We start from the raw sequence: 9,759 nt of genomic DNA, 5'->3' as shown, positions 1-9,759 counted from the left end.
AGACTCAGAGGACCATAGACACTGGTTCCCAGATAAATGCAGTGTTTCTTGACTTCCGCAAGGCGTTCGATACAGTTCCCCACAGTCGCTTAATGAGCAAAGATAGAGCATATGGACTATCAGACCAATTGTGTGATTGGATTGAAGAGTTCCTAGATAACAGAACGCAGCATGTCATTCTCAATGGAGAGAAGTCTTCCGAAGTAAGAGTGATTTCAGGTGTGCCACAGGGGAGTGTCGTAGGACCGCTGCTATTCACAATATACATAAATGACCTTGTGGATGACATCGGAAATTCACTGAGGCTTTTTGTGTGATCCGTACCAGATAGCGTTGATGGAAGAGATAGAGAAGATCCAACGGACAGCAGCACGCTTCGTTACAGGATCATTTAGTAATCATGAAAGCATTACGGAGGTGATAGATAAACTCCAGTGGAAGACTCTGCAGGAGAGACGCTTAGTAGCTCGGTATGGGCTTTTGTTGAAGTATCGAGAACGTACCTGCACCGAGGAGTCAAGCATTATATTGCTCCTTCCTATGTATATCTCGCGAAGAGACCATGGAGATAAAATCAAAGAGATTAGAGCCCACACAGAGGCATACCGACAATCCTTCATTCCACGAACAATACGTGACTGGAATAGAAGGGAGAACCGATAGAGGTACTCAAAGTACCCTCCACCACACACCGTCAAGTGGCTTGCTGAGTATGGATGTAGATTACTTATTGATTGGAAATTACTTATAGTGGTAAAATCTATATACTCTACAGCAAAAGGCACAGAAGATCTTATGAACAGAAATGTGTCTGTTTTTCCATCATTTATATCTTGGTAGAGAAATGATACCCTATTATTATTATTGTGGTCTGCAGTCCTGAGACTGGTTTGATGCAGCTCTCCATGCTACTCTATCCTGTGCAAACTTCTTCATCTCCCAGTACCTACTGCAACCTACATCTTTCTGAATCTGCTTAGTGTATTCATCTCTTGGTCTCCCTCTACGATTTTTAACCTCTACGCTTCCCTTCAATACTAAATTGGTGATCCCTTGATGCCTCAGAACATGTCCTACCAACCGATCCCTTCTTCTAGTAAAGTTGTGCCACAAACATCTCTTCTCCCCAATCTTATTCAGTACCTCCTCATTAGTGATGTGATCTACCCATCTAATCTTCAGCATTTCGAAAGCTGCTATTCTCTTCTTGTCCAAACTATTTATCGTCCATGTTTCACTTACATACATGGCTACACTTCATACAAATACTTTCAGAAACGACTTCCTGACACTTAAATCTATACTCGATGTTAACAAATTTCTTTTCTTCAGAAACACTTTCCTTGCCATTGCCAGTCTACATTTTATATCCTCTCTACTTCGACCATCATCAGTTATTTTGCTCCCCAAATAGCAAAACTCCTTTACTACTTTAAGTGTCTCATTTCCTAGTCTAATACCCTCAGCATCACCCGACTTAATTCGACTACATTCCATTATCCTCGTTTTGCTTTTGTTGATGTTCATCTTATATCCTCCCTTCAAGACACCATCCATTCCGTTCAACTGCTCTTCCAAGTCCTTTGCTGTCTCTGACAGAATTACAATGTCACCGGCGATCCTCAAAGTTTTTATTTCTTCTCCATGGATTTTAGTACCTACTCCGATTTTTTCTTTCGTTTCCTTCACTGCTTGCTCAATATAGAGATTGAATAACATCGGGGAGAGGCTACAACCCCGTCTCACTCCCTTCCCAACCACTGCTTCCCTTTCATGTCCCCCGACTCTTATAATTGCTGTCTGGTTTCTGTACAAATTGTAAATAGCCTTCGCTCTCTATAAATTTAATATTTGATTTTGTTTCAACAATGTGCGCCTCTTTTTCCATCATTTATATCTTGGTGAAGAAATTATACCCTATAAATTTAAGATTTACCCTATAAATATAATATTTGACTCTGGTTTCAACCATGTGCCTCGTTGATATTGACTTTTTCAACAAAAAGTTTATGCTGTATAGTGGCCTTGTTTGAGATTGCTGAGCAGAGGTCCTCCTGTAAAATTTTCATTAAATATGTTTTTTAAAGATAAAGTATTAGCAATTGCCTGTTGTATAGCTAATGAGCTTATCGATTCTATATTTGGTGCTTATGAGTCCAGCAGCAGTGTTCACGAGTTTTTTAATAATTTTTGTTTTGCTTGGCACATCTGAAGAAGAAATGCTTCCTATGTTTGCTTCCTCCTGAGTAGGAAATTTATGAAACTGTGAAAATACTCATATGTATCTGCTGCAGTGGGTGCTAATGGTAGTTCACGTTTGCGACAAATGTTTGGGAATCGCGGTACAGTAGAAGTTATTGGATGTTTAGTTTGTTGCTGGGGCTGGGTGTACATTGTGAACCTATGTTGAGTGAGAGATAAAATGGGGTAAGCTTGCTCATCTTCTCTCGGGCACTGAACCATTGCAACTTCTGCCTAAGATCTGCGAGTTACTAGATTATTGGCTTTTTTGTATGGAATATTGAGCTCAGAAGAAGTTTCTTTATTTGTCTCTGCTTCCCATACTCTCGACACCTAGTATCCATTGAGTTATGATTCCCTTTAAAATGAATACATAAGAGATTTGGGTTTGAGCACTCATTTGCTGAATGATTGCCATCAATTTTTACGATGTTTCTGAGATTGATATTGACTACTAATAAAAAACAACTGAAACGTTGTCAGACTTGCTACATATGATCGAACTTCGTACACTTATGTATTTCGGTAAGTTTTGGGAATCAAAATTCACAATATGACTTATGTGACACAAATGACAAAGAATTCTCATTTAAAACATGCTTTGTCATCCTTCTGATACTGAGAAATTTTGTTTTTGAGTCTATGGCTTGAAAGAATTCTTTATCTGTAATGATCAGATCGACATTATGGATTAGACTGTGCCAGGTAAATTTGTGATCTGGAATGTAGGCTAATAACTGTTTACTATGAAACAGCAACAATTTTACTAAATTGTTCACAGCTTGTGCAGAATTTTGGTCTATTCTAATTCTGTTTCTCCCCACAGGTCTGATATTTGTTATGTTCCTTTTCCAGTTTTGTTTTGCTTTTAAAACAATTTTTCCCAATGCCGTCAGGTGCATGTTGCCAACATTTACGAGCTTTTCCTCTATGTAGAGTATATGTAAAAAGGACCTGATGAATCAACTTTGCATCAATTAATCTTGGATATCATCTGCACATATTATACTCCTGTCACTCTAACTGTCCAGCAATGTTGACCACAGGATGTATTACAGTGGTTTCTACATTGGTTTTGGAAGACTTCTTATTACGGAAAGCATTATAACTGGTATCTGGTTCCACAGAGTGTTCCATGCTACGGACTATGCACACTGGTTGCCACATTACGCCACATGCCGTCCCATCAAAATATTCTGCAATGCATTTCAAATGGCAGCATCCAAACTGGCTGTCCTGATCCATCACTTCATGCCACAGCACCATCAAAGTTTCTTGGGAAGGAAGTTTTGCCAGGTGACATCATCAGTCTGTTGTTAATCACATAAACCCCAACTGCATTTCCTCTAGATACATGGCAATGCACAGATCTCCATATTTCATTTCGTTGTGGGCTTTGTGGTTACTATCAGTTGTTTTTTGTTCATTATTTGTTAAAAATTGTTTCGTTTCATTGTCTCTTTACTTAAAATTTATAATAAATGACAGAAGTTCAATTGAAGCAGCGAGGTAGCAGTCTGAATTTTATGACATGAACATATTAACGACTTGCCCTTACTGCTATATTCACTGATCAACACCCACGTGATAATAAAATTTGTTTTATTAGGTGTAGCCAGTACACCACTTAATTTTACAACAGATAACCTTCTTTGGAAAATAAAAAGGCTTTTCTCCTGCCCAAAAATTTAGTATCAAAACACGAATATACAACCTTAATAAAATTGACTTTTAAAACTGAACTGATTTTACGTTCCTTGGTAGTGCTCTCTCGATGCGCTCCAACGGATGCCGTGGAGTTAGACGGGCGTATTGAAGACGGGCACCTTGTCGATCCTGCTGCGATGATGTTTCCTCCGAGCGGCGGTCCGCAAGCCCTCTGTTTCCTTTCCTGCCGGCTATTTAACCCGGCGGCTGTAGTCTTCCTCCGCGGATTCTGTCGTGGGGATTGGCGATACCCGATTGGCGGTTGGTGACGTCATCGTTTTACCATCCGCGTCGGAAAAAGGGGTCGCGCTTGCGTATTCCGCGGCTGCTTTCATGTTGAGGGAGCGCCGGAACTACGATGCAGTTGCGGCTTATTCTGCAGCGGTAGCCGCCCGTTGTATTTGCGTGGCTGTGCGCGCCACGGCACTTACTACATTTATAAAGTGGATTTTTATACATACCGGTATGGTATTTAATATCTTACAATGAAATGCATTGCACTATGCCTCCAACTTGATGCGAAAAGAGTACTGTGCGGAGGATCAGATTGATCAGTAGGTGGAATTTATTTGTTTGTTATCAGGTATTTGTACTCTTTTGTAGAGAAACGCATTGAAACATTTCAAGTTGTTTGTTTAAATATATTTTTGTGGCAGACCCATTTATTGTTAAGCAGCTCTCTGGATTGTGTGTGAAACAATTTAGCATGCATCAGTGGTTAATTTTTGCATGGTTTCACTAATTAACTCGAGTACAAATAATTGAACTATTAAAGGCCAAATACAAGACATAAAGAAACCTATAAATCTTGAAAGTAAAGGTATTGAGGGAGATATGACTATTGTATAAATATTTTCACTGGACCAGCAACGAAACTTAACCTTAAACAAATCCAGAGTGTATGGCACGTGATAAACTAAAAATTAGTTACTCGGGATTATATTCAATGACTACAATAAGATTGTAAAATCTTGGAAGAGCTACATGATTTCAGGTGATATTTACATGTTTGCCATTACAGACAGTATTTTCGTCTCGTGTATTATTTCTTTTATTCATGTGTTTGTTTCCCCATGTTTATACCTGTGCGAAATCAATTTTCGAATTCAACATTCGGGTTTCGTCTTCCTTGAATTTAACTCTTGTCACAGCTCTAAGGCCATAACCTACACTATAACATTTATACCCGCCCATGCGATTTCAGTTGACGCCATATTCAAAGCCGTGCAACTACGTAGAATTTGTGCCGTCCTATTTGAACGGTAGCTTACGAAGCCACAACAGCAAGCCAAAAGCTATGGCGCCACATGAGATGCTTGTGTGAACCCAGTGCTAGATTTCCCTTCAACTGATTATCTTCGAAAAGTCAAAGACATTATGCTGCGTGGTAGTTGAAGTGAATGTACACTTGTGCGTTAGTTATCTTTGAAATGAGCGGCAGAGTTGCGTTTGTATTTCGAAGATGTTTTTATGGTATAACCACACTTACAGTTTTAAATTGTTGTTTCCCTACTACGCAAACCTTTGGTGATATTATAGTGTCTTAATAACTGAGAGCAGAAAAATGTTTTCATACTTCTCTTCTTTCGGATAAGTGCGTTTGACATATAGCGTAAGTAATAATTGTGTTACATTCTCTCATGTTCTTCAGATTGTGGGTGAAAGATTGATTTTGTTTTTGTATGTTGATGCAGACAGCATGTTCTGGAATTCTTGGAGAGGCTGCTCGTCAAAGAGATCCCTATGCCTTTAAATTAATATAGTAAGCTCGTTTATTGTAGCTATGTTAGCTACAGATTTGAAAACTGAAAACGTATTTCCTGATCTCACAACAGAAAATGAAAAGGGAATTGCTGCTCGTGTTAAGGAGAGTCCAAATCAGAATGTCTTATATACGGATGATGCAGAATTTTTCGCAACGGTGAAGGTAGAGCCAAGTGATATCTTCTTGACTGATTTTGTGTATGATCCCAGCAATGACGATTCACTAGGAGTTTATTTTAGCACTGACGATACTAAAAAGCAAAATAAAAAGAAATTTAGCTGTTCGTTATGCACCAAGCATTATACAACTAATAGAGCTCTTAAGGGGCATATACGTTCGCACACAGGGGAGAAACCCTTTGTTTGTAATGTTTGTGGGAAAAAGTATGCTTTGAAAAGAAATTTCGAGGTTCATACTGCACTCCATAAAGGAATTAAAAAGTATGAGTGCAAAACCTGTTGTAGAGGTTTTGCTCGCAAAGAACATTTAACTCTACATGTAGCTAGAAAACATTCAGATGACAAACCATATGTTTGTACAGTCTGTGGAAAACAGTTTGCTAGCAGTTTTGACTATAAGAATCATGTTTTGAGACATGCTAAAGGAAAGTCTTTCTTTTGTTCTGTATGTGGTTCTGGATTTTCCCAGAAAAATGATATGTTACGTCACTTAATACTGCATACTGGCATCAAAGCTTATCAGTGTAGTGTATGTAACAAGAAATTTTCGGCAAAATCTGCTTTAACTGTTCATTTAAATGTCCATAACAAGAAACGCTATGCTTGCACAATTTGCTCAAAGTCATATTCATCAAATTATTTGTTGAAATATCATTTACGGCTCCATGAAGGAGAGAAGCCAAATGAATGCGTAGTTTGTAAACGAACGTTTTCCTGCCGCTCTGCATTGATTTTTCATAAACAAGGGCATGCTGGTGATGGGAATTACCAGTGCCAGTTATGTAATAAAAGATTTACTGTACCATCAAGACTGAATTTGCATGTTAGGTCTGTGCATACCAAAGAAAGATGCTTTGAATGTGATGTGTGCAAAAAATCATTTTTTGGAAAAGCAGATCTTGCTAAACATGTCCTTATTCATATTGAAAAGAGATATGAGTGTAATATATGTACTAAGAAATTTGTTCGTTCATCTCACTTAAAGAATCATATGAAAATGCATGTGAAACAAGAAAATTTTGAATGTAATTTATGTAATAAGAAATATGTACGGAAAGGCTCATATGTAAATCATATGAAACTTCACAGAGAAGATTGTTAAACTGTTTTTTCATAAACTTTAGTTCACAAAGAGCATGTTTATTGTGTGTTTAGAGTGGTCTTTTGTTCTGAGGTTTTACACAGTGCCATGTTCCTCAGGCAGCAATACTATTAATGGACATATTTCCTTCTGCATTAATGGTTCGGAGATTGTATGATGACAGTAATGTATTATGCACTGTGGACTACAGTTGATCAAAATTATTTCATATTCCTGTTAGCACCTTTGCCAATTCCTTTTGGCATTTAAAATACTGTTGGTCATGTTTAATATGTCGTCATGATTTTGCTATATCTGCTCCACCTTACGTTTCATATAGTTTTATTAGTTGGAAAACAGAGTAGATTCTGGAGCAAACAGGATGTATCCGTATATGTCTACTTAAATTGTAAGTATGATAGTAAAAGAGATGCACATCAGTTTAAAAAATAACGTGTTGGATTTTTCTACTTAACATATTCTGGAGATGTTAAGATACTTAAAGAAATTGATCATTGTGGCTAAAGTGTAAACTCATGCTGTAATTTTGAATTGTGCTATCTTATCAACTACCTATATGTTTGAAAATATGAAAGTTAGAATTCCTCTTTTTGTATGTGCATAATTTGAACTTGAAATGGAATTACCGTTTTATTTACAGTATTGATTATATGAGAATTTCTCTTTATATAAAATGATTCTATTATTTTGGTTACTGCTATGAATTTTTATGTTAAGTGACTGGCTGTATAAAAACAAATTGTATAATAAATACTATATAACATGCTTTCGTATGAATTGTCTGTATTCTGTCTTTAAAATCGAAGATACCAAACACAAGTATCAATCAGTGTGAGAAAGAATTTATAGTAATTACCCTACTTTTGTTAGGACAGATGAGTTCCGTGTTGCTTCTATGTTTATTATAGACTTTAGATGTGAGTTTGAAAGAGCAAATATGTACTTTTACTGTTCACCTCATGTTTGTTGTGTACATCAGATACATAAGGTAATAAATCATTGTTATTATGTTATTTGAAAAGAAGCTTCTCACTTCTGTGGACCAACTTGTGTGTGTTTCAAATCTCCCACTTTCTCCGCTGAGCAGAATAACAATAAAAAAGTGCTTAGTGCAATGCTAACGTACACATGCAAGTAGTGAGAAATATGGTACAACCCATCAGCATTGGGCGGTGATATCGGCAACATGTCTGTTTGCCAATAGCCAGTATAGCATCACATATCCACTTGTATGTTAGCTGTCAGAATACAAGGACATCTGGACAAAAAGAAATGGTTTAGATTCTTTTTATAGTTGCCGTCAACATAATAAAAACTTTAAAGTATCAGACAACAAACCACAGTGGGGAAAAAAGGGTTCTGGAGGGGAAGGGAGGGGTGCTGTAACTATTAATGCTAAATATGCAGTGTCTGAACCAAATAGATTAGGCCTACCTTGATAACATATTTGTATACTTCACTAACTCACAACTGAACCATGACTTTCCAGCATAGACTGGTCCTGGCCGCCAAACATGTCACTCTGTCACTGTAACTTTCATTTAAAAAGTTGTTTTTTCATGTGACACATACTGGAAGAGGTGAATAACAGTGTTCTCACTCAAAACCTCCCCATTGCTATGAGTGTCCTGGTGCGTCAATGGCTGTGATACAAATGATTGTGTGACAACATAAGTTGGTTATGTAATAACAACAGATATTTTCCTTGATAGCTTCATTGGTTTGAGCTAATGATTCCATTGTCCAGGAAATGTTGGCTAGGCTGGCTGTCTTGTCATAAATGTATGTTTACAATCAGAAAAAGAGGAATTATTTTACAATATTCAATGCTGGTTAAAAGTTAAATGGGAGGAGGGGGGGGGGGATGTGCTTCCTTGCATTTTTTGTAGTTTATATATGTATGTGTGTACATAATATGAGTCAAAAATATGGGGCATTCCACATAAATCAACTTCTAAAAAACAAAATTGAACTTCAATGATTTAGAATTTTGTAATTGCTTGTCATTTTGTTCTGCATATCAGCATAAAGTAAAATCCAAAATTTGTGACTTTGACGTTCTGTTTTTGAATTATTAATTTTTAATATGTTGGTGCCACAGCAGGGGCTCAGTGATTTTGTACTTTTGAAACCTTAAGATGACCATTCTCAAAATCTGACACACTGATCTGAAATTTATACCATTTTACTCGGTTTCTTATAAACTCTAAAATATGTGCTATTTGAATATATTTCTAAAAAGGTTGAAGTATGAGAGTTGTACACTACTTGTTAATGTGTGTGTCAAATTCATGATGGTATTCCAGTGGGAATACATGCTACATCACTTAATAATCTGCGTTTTCACTTCTCACTGGATTTTACATGAATATTTTACATGTATGAGTAGGGTTACTTTGAACAGTCCAAAGGCTATGGACCATTTGGATACCACACAGAAGGATCTCCTTAGTGTCACCTCAGAAATGGAGAAAGATACAAAGAAAATTTTTAAGGTTGTTCAAGATCAGGATTTTAGGAATCCATCACAAAATTTGTAGCCATTTGCTGTGCATAGCCGTCTTGGAATCCTCAGCTGGGTTTTGGTCCATTTGTGATGTGAAAAGGTAGTAAAAAAACCTTTTCATAGGGTTTTCTGAGGAACTGTTCATGAACTATTGGTGCCTCCGTAAGTCCCGTCAAGCCCACTATAAACCACATCAAATGCAAAAAGAACCAACCGGTTTGGTACATTTGCCTAAGCAGGAGGAAGTGTGTAATATTCA

At 37.2% G+C, this 9,759-nt stretch overlaps 1 protein-coding gene across 1 annotated transcript; it reads left to right on the top strand.

Moving 5' to 3' along the window:
• Window positions 1-5,102: 5,102 nt before the first annotated feature.
• Window positions 5,103-7,955, top strand: LOC126236452 (zinc finger protein OZF-like). Its single transcript, XM_049945771.1, has 2 exons — window positions 5,103-5,560; window positions 5,643-7,955. Exon 2 carries the CDS (start codon window positions 5,732-5,734, stop codon window positions 6,992-6,994), a length of 1,263 nt encoding a protein of 420 aa, XP_049801728.1. The 5' UTR covers window positions 5,103-5,560; window positions 5,643-5,731; the 3' UTR covers window positions 6,995-7,955.
• The last annotated feature ends 1,804 nt before the right edge of the window (window positions 7,956-9,759 follow it).

This window comes from Schistocerca nitens, chromosome 2 (assembly GCF_023898315.1).
Source record: "Schistocerca nitens isolate TAMUIC-IGC-003100 chromosome 2, iqSchNite1.1, whole genome shotgun sequence".
Taxonomy (NCBI): Eukaryota; Metazoa; Arthropoda; class Insecta; order Orthoptera; family Acrididae; genus Schistocerca; species Schistocerca nitens.
This window is presented reverse-complemented; position numbering and strand designations above follow the sequence as displayed.

Excerpts from the sequence above, each read along its gene's own strand:
- LOC126236452 (XM_049945771.1), top strand. The coding sequence starts at position 5,732 with ATGTTAGCTACAGATTTGAAAACTGAAAACGTATTTCCTGATCTCACA.